General features: G+C 38.5%; 1 protein-coding gene across 4 annotated transcripts in view; it reads right to left on the bottom strand.

The window, feature by feature from the left end:
• Nucleotides 1–20,876, bottom strand: part of LOC147009354 (uncharacterized) — a 72,488-nt gene that overhangs the window by 27,384 nt on the left and 24,228 nt on the right. Inside the window, exons 1-3 of one of the 4 annotated variants that reach the window (XM_085861978.1) lie at nt 9,559–10,231; nt 8,651–8,789; nt 1,732–1,842 (exon numbers count right to left, since the gene is read on the bottom strand). In XM_085861978.1, coding sequence (XP_085718104.1) covers nt 1,732–1,842; nt 8,651–8,753 — 214 coding nt within the window. In that variant the 5' untranslated portion in view covers nt 8,754–8,789; nt 9,559–10,231. Of the gene's footprint in view, nt 1–1,731; nt 1,843–8,650; nt 8,790–9,558; nt 10,232–20,876 lie in introns of those variants that run through there. The other 3 variants (XM_085861977.1, XM_085861979.1, XM_085861980.1) reach the window with 3 other exon arrangements.

Here is a 20,876-nt window from a genome sequence, read left to right as displayed (position 1 = left end):
AAAAAAATCGACTCGTCTGGTCTGGTCGGTTTGGGAGTGATTGGGTTTGAGGTGCCGGAGATCGATTAGTCTGGTCTGGTCGGTTTGGCAGTGAATGGGTTTGAGCTGCCGGAGATCGACTAGTCTGGTCTGGTCGGTTTTGAGGTGCTTTGTATGAGCAATGCTCGTCCAATGGCGGCAAACCTTTTTCCTTCCCGAAGCATATATCGAGCACCTTTACCTTAACCTTCTCCTGGAGCGTCCCAGGACCTTCCTCTGGCGCTTCGGTTCCTTGCCAGAAGCCTTAGAAGGTGCAGGCCTTTTGGGCGGCATCGTGGGGCTTGGAGAAAAAATGTAGAAAATATTTGAAGTTCACAAGCGAAACTTTGTCTCGTGCGTTGTGTGACTGGTCGTCGAGCACCAGGCGTTATAATTTATTGCTTAAATAATTTATATTTTATATATTATTACCGCGATGTACCGGGGGAATCCGCAGAAAAAAAGTTACGTTCCAAGGGAAAACCCGCGATGAACCGGGGGCGCGATAGGTGAACCGCGATAAAGCAGGGGTTGACTGTATATCGACTATATAAATGGCAGTCCTTCTGTCTGTCTGTTTGTTCGTAACCAATAAGCTCCGAGACCAGTGAACCAATCTTGATGAAACTTTACACACATATAGACCTAACATTCAGCTTCAGGATGCGCTAAGTGGCTTTCCATAAAAATGAAAAATATATATACTTAAAAAAAAAATTTACATTAAAAAAAAAAATGGCTTTCGAATAGTGCGTGACGTATGAATCATAACAAAAGGCTTCATGGTTAAAAACGCTAGGGTTTTTTGAAATACAAAATGTTCGTATTCGTTGACTTTGTAAACATACACATTCTCCTCCTGTTGTAACAGCTTTGAAACCCGAAACATTATGCCACTGCGAAAGCGAACAAATTTGAATTCTCGAACTGCACGCGCACGGCAACAGCGACAGAGGCGTTCAGAGGTATGCCGTTTCATAATACATGTCTCCCAATTCTTACTTCAAGAACGGTTATAATTTTGACGTTATCAGGATAACAGACGTAAATAAATCAAATACACTGGGCCAGGCTGGGTTATGCCCGACATATAAATTAAGTCACAAATGATGACATGAAACCAGCCTCACATTGTTGAGGCCTTATGGTTTTTTATCTAATGCGGCAATAAATCTTAACATTTTTGAACTAGTCTTCTGCATATAAAACATGACGGAGAAAATATAATATTATAGTGGTGATGAAAAAAAAAATGGTGGCAGCCTCTACAATTTTACAATTAACTGTGACATATACTCCTTCAGATCCACTGTCATCCACAGGATTCCCGTGCGGAGCACGGGTATCCCTGCTAGTGTGTATGTGTATATATATATATATATATATATATATATATATATATATATATATATATATATATATATATATATATATATATATATATATATATATATCAATAAATAAAAAGTGTGCAATTAAAGCTTAATAAGAATTGATCGTACAAATTTAGGATAACAGGATAAAACAAGGTACATTATTGTTGGTTAAAATATGTCACCTAATGATGAAAGGGACAATTGATATTTGAGAAGTTGATCTACCATCATAGTTATTTCTTTAAGCAATAAAATCAAAACGGGGTTTTTGTTTTTCTCAACACCAGATTTGATCATAAAAATGGCTGAATCAAAATGTGTCGGCATTGACAGAAACCTTCATTGGGATGGCTCTTGAAGAAAGAAGCCTCGGAGTCATTTGGTTCTGGTAGATCCAGGTCGACATCAATGTCGTGCTCGGTTTTCATTTCCACTTTCACAAATACATCTGGAAAAAGTAACTTTTATTAAATGAAGGCAGTCTTGTCACATGCATATTAAAATGGTTAATCAAGTATTTTATTAAAATCACCAATTTGAGGTTTTCCTTGAAGAGAGAAAATAAAACATTTACCCACGGGAATAGTGTCGTGTCAAAGAATTACAATATCAAAGCATTAAGTTCGGAACAAACTGCCTCATTGTTAAGAGATGCTTCTTTCCTGACCAAAACTTCAGTGGGAATTTCATGTTGTTGTTCTTCTTTCGGCTGCTCCCGTTGGGGGTCGCCACAGCGGATCATCCGTTATGATCCGCATCCTGATTTGGCACAGGTTTTACGCCGGATGCCCTTCCTGACGCCACCCTGGTCGACTCTTATGACACAGGGAATAAGGATTGGGTTTCGTCATGATTCCGGGCTGCCCTACACCCTCTCATAGCGCGGCCCAGCGCAGAGCACCCATCCTCAAGCGATCCTCCAACCAAAGCCTCCGAGTAGCCGGATTACAGGCGCACGCCACTACGCCTGGTACTTCAGTGGGAATTTCATCACCACCCAAAATCACAACCAAGAAAATCGAGAAGGCAAGAAAAATGTCGAGTACCCAAAAGAGAAGGTTTTCTTCCCAATCTGCAATGATTGGCAAATTAACCACAATTGTGATCCAACATGTGACTAGTTGGTTTTTTTTTATCTCAAAAGTCAACTCTCATGGAAAACTAAATGACAAAGTGTGACACATCAACAGACTGACAAATGTAGAGAACAGAATGAAGAGGCCAAAGTCAAGACACGTGAACAATGAACATATGATGAGGGGAGTGGAAAGGATCAAAAGAGTCAACAAGTGGAGAAACGCCCAAGAGTGTGTTTGGAAAAATCATGCGTCAATGAGAAATTGTTTTGAAGGACTGAACTGGCAAGATACCTGAGAAGGATGCGTACACGACTTTGAGCTACCAAGCCCGAGTTCAAATCTCAACCCAGTTTTAACTGCCATCCTGGTTTTTTCACAAGCAGTTAATTCATCCATCGCTGTCCCTCATATGGATATTATCCTGTGTCCCATCTGCTGGCATGAGTTAGTGGACATTTTCGATCCCACATTGTCTTTCAGGAAGTCAGCGAGTTGATCATGAATGGATTTTGAAAAATGCTGCTCGAACCTGAATCAGCATTAAACCCAGATTTCCAACAATGCTGCAAACTGAGTCAAGCGTTGCACATGAAATGAGGATTGAGGTACCAGAGTTCCTCCACAGAACAGCATTGCGTCTATGCTGCCATTGAGGATTCACCAAAAAGTAATGAAACCAGTCCAGCGGCTGATGTGAACCTGCAGCATTGGAGTTTTCATACTTATGCTCACCCAAAATGCCTGCAGCTGTTGAAGAACTCTGGTAGAGCTTGAAACAGTAAAGGACTTATCTTGTTTAATCTGACCTGGTTGCTTTATTCAGCTTTGTTTGAATAGAAGGGCTGAGTGTTGACGAACTATCGAGTACTCGTTGCAGTTGGGGATGATTGATGAGTTGAGAGCTGCGCTTCTTGGTTGTTTCCTCCAATAACAAGTGAGGGATGTTATTTGAACTATTAGTATACCGTATTTTCCGGTGTATAAACCATGGCGGTGTATTAACCACACCCATGTTTTTAACCCTCAAAATAAATAAATATATAGATCGTTTTATTTTCCAATCCAAATCTAAATATGTTGATACATTAACTTTTTACAGAAAGAAGTGACGGAGGTATCAACATGATTACTCCCACATCCACTTAAATTTCGTCTAACACTTATTCTCATTTTCAAGAAGTTGAAGAGAGAGAGGAGAGGATACAAAGAAGTTTTTATTTTTCTTTATTATATTAAAATATAATAAAGAGGATTTTTTTTTTGTTACAAGAAAAAGGAAGAAAAGGAGCACGCTCAAATTCATACCAGTATCGTGCATATTTCTTTTGGATTTGTGGCCTTGAAAAAGGGCAGTTTAGGTTTGATGAAAATTTTCAGCTAAACCCGAGGAAATCGTCAATGCTTTCATCCTCAAAGACGGCAAATAACTCCTTGTCCGAATCAGGGTAGAGCAAGTCCCCGTCGCTGTCACCGTTATTTGTAACCTCCTCCTCTCCAATTATGTCCTCTGTGCCGTCCATCTTGTTGGATATGCAGCATTTCAGAAATTCTCGCTTGATAATGTCCGACCGTATCCCCTCCCACACCTTGACAATCCAGCTGTAATTTATCAGAAGGTTGACCTTTCTCATCCTCCCGCTTCTGATGTTGGTCTTCCTCCCACTCATTATCCAGTAGACTAGCAGTGACGTAGCCCGTCCTTGAACGGCTTGTTGATGGACACATCGAGGGGCTGCAGGAGCGATGTCATCCCACTTGGGATGACGACGACAACGGTGTTGGTCCGACGGAGCAGCGCTTTGGTGTCGTCAGTCTTGTGACATCTGAACACATCCAGGACTAGCATGCTCCATCGTCGGGAGAGACCGCCATCCAGCCTACTACTCTAGACCATGCGCACCCAGTCCCTTGTCTATCCACCCCTTCTGCTGTGCATTAACAATGCGCCAGCTGGAAACTTGTCTTTGGGCAGTGTCTTCCTCTTCAACATGACATACAGGGGAAGCTTGCCACCGTTTGCGGTGCAGGCGAGCATGACGGTTAATCGGTCCTTCTCGTGACAAGTAGTGTTGATCATCACATTGCACACCACCACCCCCCCCCCCCATTTCACTGTGGTGGTCCCTCTCGGCATGGCGAAAGTAAGGGGGGTTTGGTCAGCATTCCTGATCCTGCTGAGGGGATATTCATGCTCTCAGCGAAGCTTTGTGATGTTGGACTGGAAGCGTGTCGCCTCATCAGCGACGAGCGCCTTATGTGTGTGCAGCGTCGAACTGAAAGTTGATGGCATGCCATGACCCTGTAGGCCCACAATGTCATCCTCCTTCGCTGAGCTCTTCGTATTCAACCTGAGAGCAAGTGTTGAGATGGCGGAACCCTCTGCTCTCTTCTCCTGGACCCAAGCGACGAGACGCTCCTCGAGCTGAGGCAACTTCGCTGATTTTCCCCTCAGCACCTTCTTCTTCTTTGGCATCTTCTCTATCGTTGCTTTGCTTGTTCTCCAGCGCCGTATGACAGACTCGTCCATGTCATATCACCTCCCAGCCTCCCGGTTTCCAAACTCTTCTGCAGACCAGCAGACGGAGAGTTTGAGCACTGTGGTGAATGAACGCCTTGACATCTTGATAGATAGAAGGGATGACATGTGACGTAATCTGTTGACGTAAGCCAAGGCACTCACGAAGCACAAAGCGGACCTAATTGTCACAAAGCAGCCCCTAGTCACGTGACCGCCCCCAGCCTGTCGGGTAACTTTGCGCGCAAGCTTATTTGAGGTGGATGCTCTGTTATTAGACTAACTATTGTCAGGGGTTCACATAATTGGTACACAGGTACTCATGCACGGTGAAAAAAAAAAAAATCGAAATGCGTACTTCAAAAATGCTTCGAAAGCTCAAAAGCGTATGAGCACAACAGAGCATTTTGTACGTTTTCTCAGCGAGTGTAGGTGAGATTCTTCCATGATAATTCTGATACGAGTACTGTACTGTTATTTCAAAATTTAAGCGCACAAAATTAAGTATAAAATGATAACATTATAACATTATAACTTATAAGATTAAAAAAAAAAAATAGATCGAAAGAGAACACGTGAGCAAAGAGGAAGAAAAGGTTTTCTCAGTTAATGTAGGTAAGATTGTTCTATGAAATTTCTGATAATTGATGCACTGCGATTTCAAAATTAAGTTTATAAATGATAACGCTATAATTTACAAGTTATATTGTAGGTTTATAAGTTACAAGGTAAAAAAAAAATCTAAGGAGAACACGTGGGCAAGGAGGCAGAAGAGGAGGTTCAGGAGCATCCGGGACGAAAAAGAGCGGCTTGCGAGCGTCTCGTCTTGAGTGGACATTCTGAGATAGCACTCACAGAGGAGTGAGATGCATTCTCAGCTGAGATACATTTTAAAAGTTGGAGTGGCATTTGGGAAAGTGGACGAGCACGCTTGAAGCCGACATTTTTTTTTTTGTGAGTACCAAACCATTTCTGCTGGTACTCATTGGAGAACCAAATAAAAAAACATCGTGTGAACCCCTGGCTATTATGGATAATTATTCTTCTGATGTGAGACCAAGTGTTGTTGTTGTTGTTCTTTTATGTGTAATGGGGTTTTCAGAGCAGTGAGGCTCTACATATGCAACGCACCTAAACTCTGGGCGTCTCCGTTTTATAGCGAACTTCATACTCAACGCGTGCACATGAGAGAATAGGAAACAACAACAACATAATACCCTGGCAATTAGGAATCCGTGTCGTTGCCTATGACCCTTTTGCTTCCGGTTTTTTTTTTTGCTTCCGGTTTTTGTCATGGGGAATGATACGTCCTGGGAGATAAAGGCATCGTCGGAGACATGAAAGACCCAAATATCAGACATGGTGTATATTTCCTCCACTGATTTTAATAAAGATATCTCCCGCATCATCAAAAATAATTTTTAATCGTGATTTACATTATTTGATTGCTGATCCCGAATACAGGCCGAAGTAACCGGAAATTGCGTCAAAATCATCAGCTGTGCGGCACTTACATGTACCACGGTATAGTTGGCAAGTATACAGTTGTGAACAAGTTATAGGTAAAGTCAGAAGCGAATGAAAGAAGAATTCTATGTTCGCTTCTTGGCTTTGTCTATTCCATATTATTTATATAATTTCTGCATACGGTTCATAAAACACTGTACAAACTCTTAACCTGAACCGATTTTCAAAACTTAAATAGCAGAATTGAGCTTAACAGAAGTTCTGACTGCTAACAAGAAAAAGTGTTCATTTGGAATATAATTGAAAATCAGCATTGATCGTTTTTAAGACTGATTTTTTTTTCTATACCCGTGTATTAACCGCAGCCCCAACCTTTTCCTTTTTTTGTTGATAAAAAATTGTGGATTATACACCGGAAAATACGGTACGGGAAATACAATGGATTCGGACTCCCAAACAGCGGCATGACACCACTGGAGACCAATTATCTCCCAAGACGCTGAGCAGAGGCAAATGTGCATGCGCAAGCTGGTACTCATTTTGCTAACTTCAGAAGGATGACAGGCTGTCAACCCCACCTGGTATCAATTCCACAGCAAAGCAGGATTTGAACTCAGGACCAAAGGATCCCAAGCCCACCACTCCAGCCATGAAGCCAACAAAAGGCAATAACTCAAGACGGAGGTCCTCAATGTCACACAAGAGATCAGGGCCGTCACTCGAGACATAGCTCGAGCTTTCTATCCAGTCTGGCACCCCACCTTGCTCTTCAAACTCTCTGCCTATGGCATCCAAGGCCAACTCCAAACAGGGCTTGCTGACTTCCTCTACTCTACTCTTATCTCCCTACTCTACTCAACTCCCAAAGACGTGCCTCCCAACAGAATCATTTCATCTCCTCTCGCTCTCAAGCCTGGAGTGCCCCAAGGCAGTGTGATGGGCCAAGTTCTATTCTTCATCAACATTCTCTCTGATTCTGGAAAATCCTCATCTGTTTGCTGATGACTCCACCCTCTGCTCTGGCATTCTTCAGCAAGACAGGTGGCAGACTCTTCTCTCTCTTCAGACATTGATAGAATCACAAGCTGCTCAAGCACTTGGAATACATCTTTCAATTCTGGCAAATGTCACACTCCCACTATCTCTCTGTCCACAAGAACTATCTGACAACCCCTCCCACATTCTTTCTCAACAATCCTCATGAAGTAGCTCAGTCCCTAAAACTTTTGGGTCTCACTATCAGCCATGATATTTCATGGGAAACCACATTTCTGATTTGGCCTTGAAAGCCAATTCACCTTCAAAGCTGGAATGGGCATCCTCCAATGTGCAAAGTTCTTCCTTAAGCCACCTGACCTGTTATCCAGTAACAATGCCTTCATTGGCAGCATAATGGAGTACTGCTCTCTCATCTGGGCAAGCACCCCTCCATCACATCTTTCTCAGCTTGACGATGAGGAAACCAAGGCCTTCAAGCTTATGGGAACCTCCCGCAATGAAGGTGAGTCATTGCACCAACCACTTTCACAAAGCAGGATGGTTGGTGGCATACCTTTTTTTCAAATGCCTCCCTTCTGATCTTGCACCCTCTGCTCTTTCCATGCTTTCTCCCCCACCCCCGAGTTTCTGCAGGGAACACGTGGTCCACCAGCAACCCCCTTCAAGTGAAACTCCCAAAAATCCAGAATCGCTGCTCACCTCCACATTTTCATTCCTCTTTTTTCCCACCTGTGGATACCTTCTTTACAAGCTCATTCTTCCCTCCAGGTCTTCAAGACAGCTGTTCACCACCATCTGAGATCATCCCCCAACCAACCAGGATCTTTTCCACCCCAAATGACCCCATTCCAAAGCAATCCATATTTCCAGGTCATGGTAATTTTTTTTCTCCTTCCACCTTACATCTTTATATTTGTTCGTTGGTTGTTTTGTTACTTTTCTGTTTCATGCCTGCTTCCCCATTCCTCTTCTTTTTGTGTTTAATTCAACTTGTATGCAGCTTGTTCACCCCGATGTATGCTTCTCCCCTCCCCTTCATCTCATTTCTAATTCTACTCTGCTATTGTTGTTTCCCCCTTTCCATTCCGCTCTTGGTCTTTCACAAGCCTCTATGAAGTAGACAAAAAATTTAAAAAAAAACTCGGCACAAAATAAACACAGGTCCCATCAGAAGTGATGAAGATAATACTACTCACCATTCAGCTGGTCACTTTGCTCCTCTTCCAGACCAAAAGAGTTCACATCCTCGATTTTTATCTGCAGAATCTCAGGAAATCCTTCCAACTCCTCAACTTTCATTTCACACCCGAGCACAGTTAGCTGTTCCAATTCCGGCTGCACACGACAGGAATCTTTCGATCAGCCAACTTGAGTGTACAGTACATGGTGGGTGAACCTTTAAAGAGGCAGTAAACACACTACTTCCTGATGTTTACTTCACCCTGAGTACCTTGATCCCATACAGCACCGACATGTGAACTACCTTTGTATGTACTTGAGATCTTATCCTTTGCCCAAATTAGTTGCAGCACCTTAAATGTTCCCCACCATAAAGATGCACCTTTTGATGCAAAAAAAAATATTGTACGTTGCAAATTCTGAAGACAAAACGATAATTGTATTCCATGTTGATGTACATTTTGAGTTGGCCACACATAAAACATACAAAGGTTTTGATGTTCATCTAATATCTGAGCTTGTTCAGCAATTTTAGAAAGAAGACATTCAATCGTGAGAAGGCCTTACACACAAGCACAGGGGATGTGTATGAAGGAGTATTTATGCTCAGATGTAACACATGCAACACATTTGCTAATATGAAGACAGTATACAGACATCAATGGCTTTCAGGTAATAAATAAGGAACCCACTTTGCCAGTATTACACGCACCTTGGGGTTTCCTTCCCTTTAGTGTACAAATTGTTCCGGATTTCAGAATCCGGTCTGATGAATGCATCTACACATCCAGGTCTTCAGACAGTTATTTCCAGAAATGCATGTTCAGATTAGCCCCATTCCCATGTCTAATGGGATTTTAAATGTGATGCGTTGAGAAGGGTAAACGATAGATATTTTTTCTTTACGACAGACACATTTACCCACATTTCTTTCACGAGCTCCGACGCATGCCCATATTTTTCCTCAGCAACGTTCTTCCGCAAGTGCCGATGCCCGCCTTTTTTGAGAGTGCACGGGTCATCATGGTAACCGTGCGCAAGTGGAGCGGGGTGAGCTCGGGGCAGACTGTACCCGCCGAAACAGCCCGCAGATATAAAACGAATTGGAGGCGAGAGAAGTTCTGTTCTGAGGCGAGAGAAGTGAGAAGTAAGAGGAGAGAGAAGTGACAGGAAAGCGGGGCGAAAGAAAGCCAGGGAGGAAGAAGAGAAGCGAGCAAGAAGAGGGTGTAAGCGTGCAAAGGTGGAGAAGAAAGTGAACGTGTGGTGTGCATGTGGGTGTCTGACCAGCACCAACGAGACGATTCGTCCTTCCTAGTGCTTGAGAAAGTGAGCGTGTGGTGTGGGTGTGAGCAGCGCCGATCATGAGTGAGGCACAGGTCGGTCACCAACAAGTGAGGCGCGGGTCAGTCACTGACGGACCGTGTGTGTCACTGGACGTCAACAGTATTGTGAAGTATGAGAAGCTGCCCGTGTCGCAGCACCAGGGTCGAAACCTGCGACAAACGATCTTGGTGGCCTCCTAGACGTCAACTGGCGTTCAAGGCTGTTTGCGAGAGGGTGCACGGCAAGGCTGGGTGCTGGCGACGGACGTGACACGCATGCACACATTTCAGGACATTTTCACTTCACGGACAACTACTCTCGAGAAAGCGAGACGACCCTCCCCCCCCCCCCCCCCGAATGATCTGTTGGGTACCCTTTTCTGTGATTCACTGAAAGCAAGTCAACCCCCAATAAGCATCTGCTCTTTGTCTCTTTCCCTGGCATTTTGATTGATTTTGCTTTGAAATTAATTCATTTATTTACCTCAGAAAATAAAAAGTTCTTTTTATTTATTTTTTTCTTATCAATAAATTATGTATTGACTTCCAACCTGTCCGTGTTTGTTCTTTCCTTCCATTGGTCGAGCATTCTCCGAACCGAGATAGACTGGGTGGTAATTACCTCAGATTTAACCAGAAATAGTTGGCACGCACCAGCGGTTAAAACGCTCGGACGCCCTAATTAAAATCTAATAGAGATAACATTGGTGCTTTGCCGAGGGCGTCAAATGAGGAAGTTCACCATTATGAGGTTACAAAGTCAAATCAGTCAAACGTTCACCAAAGGAGTCAAAAAGTCAAACAGATACAAAGTCAAATGAAGAAGTTCACCATTACATACAATGCAATGTCCAACTCCCATTCCCACGTTGGGTTGTTTTCGCCAGTGTCCCTGTGCTGCTGGCTCAACTCACACATGTTCACCTCGTCCACGGTGTCTATCGAACAATCGATTCTCATTGCATATCTATCTCTATCTCTATCTCTATCTCTATCTCTATCTCTATCTCTATCTCTCATTAAAAAGCTCAAAGGAATTCTTTCCCAATGCACAATCTTCGTGAGTTTTAAACAACCTGATTCTCATCGGCTCCACATGTTAGCAACCACTCTGGACATTAACACCATGTTTACTCAGAGTAAAATCGAGCACTGGGAAGATCGAAACTCACAGCTCGTCACACGTCACCTGTCTCTCTACTAGACTCCGTCGGTATCGATTTTTTTTCGATTTTGATATCCCAGTGGGGTCATACTGGTATATCGATATTATTAAGGAAAAAATAATAATTAAATAAAAAAAATTTTACGCAGGTTCCAAAAATACGCAATGGTCCAATGGTCCATTACGTATTCATATATGCCGTGCACATCATTGCCACTTGGAAATTTTTCAAAGTATTCCCACACACGGATTTCCCCCCCCCCCCCCCCCGTGATGAAAATGGTTATTTTACTTCCATCTATAACTTGTATATTAAAAAGTGATTTTGTTTGAAAGCGAGATCAGTATTGGTAATTGACACAGGCCGAGAATAAAGATCCATCGCTATCGCCGCACCGGTATGACTATCACGGAGTGCTGTATTGGTGTTGCTTTCAAACTGGTCTCGTTTTCATACCAGTATCGCTATCGCAGATCACTGACTGTTCTGCACAGGATTTCGAAAGCAGACCCCATTCATATAAAATAATAACCAATTGGCAATTGCTTCAAAAACCGAACACGAGGGCAATACAAAGAAAAACGTGATTGCTTGGATGAAGCTGATGAGTTCGGATGCAGAGGTTTACAAAGTTAAAACATACTGTACTTACTTCCTGGTATATCTTGATGTCATATGTTTCACTGTTCCTGTTCCATGTTTAGCTGAGACGCAGAGAGCATCAAAGCTTTTTAAATCATGTATGGTATTTAAACATTGTAAACACCTTTCTTCAATTTGTTGGTGATAGACCGGGGTTTTTTTTTTTTAATATCGATTTTTTTCGGTATACTGGTGTATTCAGAATTCCAACACTGGTATATCGATATGAAAAATTTCATCAATATAACAGCGATGTCGATATATCGCTGGACTTTACTATCTACACCTCCCTTTCACTGGTTTATATAGTATCACAGAACAATCTCACACCTTCCAGCAAATGTGATCCTACAATTTACAATACAATACTGCCATCTACAGTCAAAATTATCTCATTACATCAAGCAGTTTATATTACAATTTACCGATCTGTGCTGGACGAAGCTTGCAGCATGTAACCATAAATTTTAATCTCTCATTTACAGGCATTCAATGAGCCTGGTGTTGGTGCAGTGGTTAGGGCAGCGGCCTGGGATCCAAAAGGTCCTGAGTTCAAGCCCCGTTGGGCCACTGAATTAATACACCAGGGGGTTGACTCAGCCTGCCATCCTTCCGAGGTCGGCGAAATGAGCACCAGTGTACTGGGCCGGTGTATGCCCCGGTTAAAAGAGGTGTACCATATCCCTGTGTCGTAAGACGTGACCAGGGTTGCGTCAGGAAGGGCATCCGGCGTAAAACATGTGCCAAATCACTATGCGGATCATACGGATGATCTGCATAGTGATTCCATAGCCGAAAGAAGAAGAAGAAGAAGAAGAAGATTTACAGGCATTCAATGATGCTTACAAATACTACAACATCTAGTTTTTAACTGACACACTTAAGAAAAATTAGATGGCACGGAAAAGCCTGGTGTTGCCTTCACGGTCAAGGAGGCTGGCTTAAGATCTCAGGGTCTTGAGTTTGAGTCCTTGTCCTACCGTTAAATTAACACCAGGGGGGTTGATTCAGTCTGTCGGCCTTCTGAGGTCGGCAAAATGAGTACCAGCTTACTGGTAACAGGAGGAATTGAATCAACGGCACAGCCACACCCACAGAAAATGATTCAGCCAAGCAGCCACAGGCTGCATATGAACAAATGAAATAAAATAGACCTGGAACATGTCCATGGGAATTAATTCCAAGGTCATCACACTGGCAAGTAGTACTGGGTCGCCTGTATTAAAGATTTAAAGGAAGACCATTTGTATCATTGGATAGTTTAAACAGCAGAAAAGTTAAATCTCTTCGTTGATTCAATGAGTGGAATTGCACAGGAAAGAGCATGAAGAATCGTCAAATCCCAACATTCCAAACGTTCAGCAACAGACAAATGGACAGGATTGTGGGGTTTAAACATTTGCTTGGACACTTAAATGCCCCTCAGATCCCAAAACCTTCTTGATACTGCAGTACGTTCAGAAACTCTTGTATCCCTTCTTGAAACAAAGCAAAACATCCCTCAAACATCTGCAGATCATGACCTATTGTGCGTACAAGTACTTTTCTTTTTTATCTGTGCATGCCACAACTATAAATTGCAAACACAAATTATCCTTGTGGTCTGTGAAGAACTCCCTTACTTAAAACCCCCCTTTCTGATGTCCTCTGATTAACCACCACCCTTTTCTTCCTTTCCCCAAGCCAGTTCCTGCTCCATTTAACCACTGTTATGAAGACTGCCAGATCCAACCCTAACTACCAGCCTCTTGTGTAGAAATTTATGAAATGCCTTCTAAAAGTCTCAATAGGCTGCACCCACTGATGTTGCTTCATCTACCCAATCGGCAATTGCCTCAAAGAATTCCAAACACATTTTGAAAACATGATTTCCCTTCAGAAAATCCAGACCAGCTTTCTCAATTTTTTTTCAAAATGGCTCCTCATTTGCTCCAATACCTTCCCAATTGTGCGGAAAGGTCAAAGGTTCTCCGGTCTTTCCCTTTTGCCCAGATACAAGGATAGGAGTAGGGAAAGAATACTGGTTCTGGCTCACTTTTCCCCATGTAAATGAATGGGGGATTTTCAGCCATGAAATTTTTCTTTTTTTTCCCCTGAAAAAATAAATCCCCTTTTTAGCCCAAGGTATATTTATTTGTTTCCCCTTTTAACCTGGAGCCTGGTGTTGGCTTAGTGGTTAGGGTGGCGGCTTGGGATCCCAGGGTCCTGAGTTCAAATCCCGTTGGCTGCTGAATTAACACCAGGGGGTTGACTCAGCCTGCCATCCTTCCGAGGTCGGCGAAATGAGTGCCAGTGTACTGGTCCCGGTGTATGCCCCGGTTAGAATAGGTGTACCATATCCCTGTGTGTCGTAAGAGGCGACCAGGGTTGGTGTCAGGAAGGGCATCCGGCCATAAAACATTGCCTCAAGAAAAGCCAAACCCCTGCACAGCAGGAAAAATGCTGTAAAAACGGTCATTTTTTTATTTCCCCTTTTAACCTAGGGGCTCTCTATTCAAATAGCCCATACAACAAGATAAAGATTTGTTAAAGGTGATTCTAAAGAAATATCTGAAACGCCTAAGCCCCGGGACACTCTTTATCAAATAACCCATACAACAAGATAAAGATTTGTTAAAGGTGATTCGAAAGAAATATCTGAAACGTCTAAGCGTCGGGGCACTCTTTATCAAATAACCAATGCATATTGTTTAGCTCACTCATTGAACCTATAAACATTTGTTCATTCTCAAATTCCTTCAATAGTTTAATTTTCTTTGCACAATAATCCCCATCTAAAATATTGAAAAACAAAACATTTGAATCTTTATATTTTTTAAGATACCCCTTTTGTGCCATTACGAAATGATAAACTTCTCTTAATGATCTCATCTGACCACCTCCTGAGTTGCATATCATTTTGATATTGTAGTAAATTATTTTTCCATTGTTCAATTGATAACCATCAATTTTTTTCAGTCCATTCAAACATATTTATTATTTTCTTTACATCCTCTAACTTATTGGTTTTTAAATTGATTCGCATATTTGTTTTATTTACCTTTGTTTTAGATATTTTTTCAATAAGACTTATTTGATATTTTTTCACATTCATTATGTTTTCCATTTATATACCAAGACTGAGATTTTCTCCACTCTTTAGTTTGACTAATACTTGGTTCGACCATTTATATATTGTGAAAAACGCGGCGGAAGCCCCTTAAAAAACCTAACCCATCTTCCCATCGTTAAAACTTGTGTCCATATGGAACACAATCTATTCTATTCACTCTATCATACAATACCCATATGGAACACAATCTATTTTATACACTCTATCATACAATATCCATATGGAACACAATCTATTCCATTATCTAAAATAAATCTCTTATCATCAAAGGCTCCTAATGCCTTTTTATTTACTTCTTCACTATATATCTTATGTTTATAACTTCTTATTGTATTCATTTTCCTATATTCTTCTTTCTTATTCATCAAACAATTATAATAATTTCTAAAAGTTATTGATTTCTTTATTACATATTTCTTTATTCCCTTTAACCTTTTATCAATCTGATCACCATACTTATAAGCATATGCCTTTGCTCTCAATCCAATAAACTCACTCATTACTTTTCCACCCAACTCATCCTTAAACTTACCAATAACCTTTTCATTCTTTTTGAAAATAACTCACTCTTCTTACTAAAATTACTTGTATCATATACTCCAATGTTTTTCTTCATATCCTTATAAACATCGTCAGTTTTTATATCTAGAATAAAACTATCGGTGTCCATATACAACAATGAAGCATTTTCACCATACTCTTTCTTTAAATCATTATACAAATAATCATACATCAATATCTTTGATAAATCAAGAACTGCTGTTCCAATATAAATTGGTTTATCCATGACAATACTTTCCTTTTTCATATGAATAGCAGAAAAGTTCTCTGAAAAAACCTCTTCTCTCTCAAAACTTGGTTTATTTATCAATCTAGAAGCTTCTTTCCAAGATGTTGCAAATCTAATGTTTTGCCTGTTTCTAACATTCTCCATTGTCTTTCCAAAGACAGCATTATTCATCAATTTATAGAATTCCCCTTCAAATTTTACTTTTGTATTTGTTCTCATATCTGTATTGAATTTAATATACTTTTTCATCCAAGGACTTTGTTTAAATTTTAAAACTCTATGAATTTTAGCTACTCTCAACCCAGCAGATAAATATTGTCTCAAGTTCCTTTGATGCAAAACATATCCCTCTTTATCATAGAATGTTGTTAATAACTTTTCTGTTGATTTGCCTTTAATATTAAAACTTTTATGATAATCACTGAACCATTCTTTCTTTGGGGTTTCTTTCTCACATGCAAAGGAAGGTCTTTATGCTTATTATGAAGATCACTCGGGTACTTCAAATCAACTTCAAAATAATAACCTTCTTCTTTGTCATTCAATTTCTCTTGAGAAGAAATAACAATATTCATCAAAGCCTTTTCATAATCCTTTTCTTCCACCCACTCTAATTTACCATAAGGCAGAGATTGAGACATTGCCCATCCATACAAATTATTAGCATCAAAGTACATCAAATAATTACTATCTTTTTCACTCTCATAATTTGGAAGATATTTATTATTTGCTTTAGCATATCTTTTTGAACATACTTGTGATATTCCACCTCTCTTAGACTTCTCAATCATCAAAAGCATATCTACATCACTGACTAAATCTATATCTTGTTTTGTCATTTTCAACATTGCACTCCAAGTTAAACCAGGAGCTGTGAAATAGTGGGCAGGATCTAATCCATAACAATTTTTATTATGACAGAGTGATCTAAAAGCTTCAAACACATCAGCTAACAATAAAACATCTGTTTTTAGATACAAATCATGATATTCTCCAAGGTTCTTTATCTTAAATATTTTCCAAATTTCTTGTGCGTGTTTATATTCCTTATCACTTATCTCTTCTTCATAAAGGTTATTATAGAAACTTTCTTTTGAAGGAAGTTGTGTTTCTTTAAATCTCATAAATGAATCCATATAACCATAAGGATAAATTCCCTTACTTGTAAGAATTTTCTCTTTACTTTGAATTTCATTCCTTGTTTCAATTTCCTCTCTAGTTAGAATTCCCTCTTTAATCAGAATTTCATCGAAAATCAGAATTTCCTCTTTAGTTAGAATTTCATTCTTTGTTCGAATTTTCTGTATAATTAGAATTTCATCTTCAGTAAGAATTTCTTCATTCATTTCCTCATTAATTAGAATTTCCTCTTTACTTTGAATTCTCTCTTTAATCTGAATTTCCTCTTTAGTTAGAATTTCCTCTTTTGGAAAGAATGAATTAAGATTTGGAAAAAGAGCCGTGGAGCTTAGATTTGATGCGAGGTTGGCTAGTGGTGTTCCCATAAACTTGTAAGAATCAAGAAACCGAATACGAGTTATAGGTTTTGTGAATATCATTTTTGTAAATGAAATATACTTTTGACTTGTGTTTGTTATGGCAGAAACATTCCCTGGTGTTTTTGAAAGTTCATTTATAAATAGATGTGTATCATAGTTGGCGCTGTTGTGAAGAAAGACTGGAATAAAAGAAGGTAATTTATAATTAAGATTACAACAGGAATGAGCGGGGCCTCTATATTTACCAGTAAGATGGCAATGATCCCTAACTTTAGACTCCTCAATTTCCTCCTCACAAATATGACAGATATTGTTCTTTCTAAATTCTAATTTTTCTTCTATGGTTAATTTCATCGGTTCATTTGTTTCTTTCATTAATTTACTTAGTCTTATACAATCCTTTTCTAATCGTTTTACAAACTCTTGTGAAGCATTTTTTCCACTATACTGTTCAAGTTTATTATACTTTTCTCCAACAGATGATTTGATATAATAACAGAAACCACAAGGAATATGTTTTTGATATTTATTTGTATATGGTTCTTTTGGATTAGGGAGAAGCAGTATTTATCTTTTTAAGGATACATTCAAAATCAGCGTATATCACAAATGGGTGCATGATAGATTTATTATAATCTTCAAAAGAAATCTTTTCACCAGGTTTAGGCATTGTAATTACAGCTGATTTATGATTACTACAATATTTTGAATGTTGTTCTAATCGTTCTTTTGTATGAAATGAATTAAGACATCGCTTACAAGGATATATTTTGTTTGCTGTTCTGAATACCTGAGAAGAGATTAATCTTGATAAATTATTGATGTATGTGTAATGTGAATTATTTCCAACACTAAAATATAAAAGATCAATGTGTGTTTCTTCATTTTTAAAGTTGTTTGAAATTTTTAATATTTGAACTTTGTTTGTATCCGTTAATCCATATACATTAATAGAAAGATTATTCTTTTTCTCAAATTTAGGAATATCTGTTAGTGGCATTGGGAAATTAAAATCTTTAATGTTCAAGGTATTCTCATATTTCATATATTGTTTTACTCTTTCTGAATTACATTTTGGTGGATGTAAGTGAGCAAGAACAGACCAGAGAAAACATTTATTATCATTATTCTTAATATTAACAACTGCCTTCTTTCGTTTTATTTCTTTTGGTAATTCAATATAAGAAGAAGCTTTAAGAGGTTTGATTTTAGAATGTGTACATCTAAAAGATGATTTTTTTAATATTGAATCCACTTCCTACCACTGTATTATCAACATCCTCCTCTTGTCTTGATAGTTCTTCATAAACCCCACTATTCAAAAAATCTTGAAATGATGTTATAAAATGAAGATCTGTCCTCATATAAGGAGTTTGTTCTTCATCTTGTCTTTTCATATTCATTTTCACTCCCATATAAAACTTTAAAGTTTTCATTTCTTTTAATGTTTTTTTTAATAAATTTTTCAACATCAGGTTTCACTATTTCAATTGATTCAATTATTGATGATGGACCGGGTTCTCCAAATTGAAAAATCCCTTATTTTTATATGCCCTTTAAATGCCCCATCAGTGTTTTCAATATAATAGTCTCCCTTTACTTTAAACTCATTTTTCTTGTGTTTTTGTGATTGAAGATGCCTATTATCACTACTCTTCAAAACATCCTTTGAGCAGGTATCACAATGTTTTCTTTCCAACTCAAGAGGGGATATTTTGTGAAATAGATTAAATGTGTGTTTGTTGGTTCGGAGGTGTTTTCTATAATGTTTATATTCGTGATTACAAACATCGCAGTATGTTGTATTCACCATATTTATATAATAAAACTTTGCTTAAACTAAAAATTTCTTGATGAAAATTTCGTTTATTTTACAGGTGAATCTGTGCTTAAACTAAAATTTTCTTGATGAAAATTTCGTTTATTTTACAGGTGAATCTGTGTAAACTAAAATTTTCTTGGTGAAAATTTCGTTTATTTTACAGGTGAATCTGTGCTTAAACTAAAATTTTCTTGATGAAAATTTCGTTTATTTTACAGGTGAATCTGTGCTTAAACTAAAATTTTCTTGATGAAAATTTCGTTTATTTTACAGGTGAATCTGTGCTTAAAACCATTTTATCCTCCAACTTTTTCACTTAATAAATACAATGTTTCCAAGACACAAAAAGACAAGTTTCAATCAATCTCTTCATTTGTTAAAGATGCTGAGAAATATGTCAAGGATGTAAAATTGAACAAAGATAAATATAACAACTATTGGATAAAAACAATTATGGTGGATATGATGAGTTCTTCAATTTACTTCAGTGGAAGGGCTTTTAGTATACCTGGAAGAACATCAATTAAGGTATCTCTAACAAAAGTTTCTCCTCTCCTTCTGGCAATATATTCAAAACTAGAAAAAGCAATGAAACAAGAAAAGGTATCAAAAAATAAAAACCTTATGGATGAAGCTTTAGAAAGAAAAGATAAGACCATCTGTAATATGCAAGGAGAAATTTGTATTTTTTTTCAACAACCCTAAAGATATAAATCCTGATGAAATAAAGGATGTTAATATATCAGGTGAAATGACATTTCGTTCAATTGTAGTTAAGGATCATTTTAAAATTACCTTTAATATAAAAAATGTAGCAGTTGAATCTGTTAATGAAAAAATGTATATCGATATCGATGGTAATGTTTTTTCTACTAATTAAATGAGCCAATATTCAACTGAAGATTTTGAAGATTATGAGAGTGATAATGATACCGAGAGTTTGCATTCAAACGATAGTTATGACACCGAGAGTTTGTGTTCAAATGATAGTTATGAAAGTATAGATGATTCTGAAAGTATCGAAGATGATATCGAAGATGAATTTCAGTTTAAGTAAAGTTTTACTTTATAAATATGAATAGTTTACTCGATTTTGAGCCTCTTGAATTCCATGATTCTCCATATGACAAATTTGAGAATTGTCCTGCGTGTGAAAGACGGGGATTAAACACAGAGTCAAAAGCCTATAAACAATGTATATTCTGTGATTATCTTCTAATTAATGATAATCAAAAATATAAATGGGAAAATAATTCTTTTAGATTTACACCAAAAATGAATTACTTTACAAGATTGATTCGAGAAATGAATGTAAAGAACGAGGGTGAGAACACACCTTTCCTTACAAGGGAAGAAACTGAACGTATTAGAGAAATGTTCAAAGGATTGTTGTTATATCTTATTCATGGATGTGATTTTCAGGGAAATATCAACACAAGATATTGCATAAATAAAATAATGGATTATCTTGAAATTAAACCTGAACTTAGGATAAAATATAGAATTTCGAAAAAGCCAAGAATAAATTAAATAACCTGTTTTCCAAATATATAAATGAATGATTTTTTACCTATTTGGGAAAATAAGATAAAATTTGACAACCATAAAAATCTCCCAAATTCATTAAGATGCCTCATAGTTGGTTCAAGTGGATGTGGAAAAACCTGCTTACTTTTAAAGATGCTCCTCACTCCCAACTTTTTAGATTATGATAATTTAATAATTTTCACAAAGTCGAGTTTTCAACCAGAGTATCAACTACTCTCACAAGGTTTTAATGCTGGTCTTCAAAAAGAAGATATAATCGGTTTATTTAAACTTCAAAAAAACCTAAATGATTTTAACATTGAAGATATAATACAACTATTTTGTGATACACAGAGATGTGTG

Source organism: Eptatretus burgeri, chromosome 17 (assembly GCF_056783735.1).
Source record: "Eptatretus burgeri isolate ZD-2024b chromosome 17, Ebu_testis_v1, whole genome shotgun sequence".
Classification (NCBI taxonomy): domain Eukaryota; kingdom Metazoa; phylum Chordata; class Myxini; order Myxiniformes; family Myxinidae; genus Eptatretus; species Eptatretus burgeri.
This window is presented reverse-complemented; position numbering and strand designations above follow the sequence as displayed.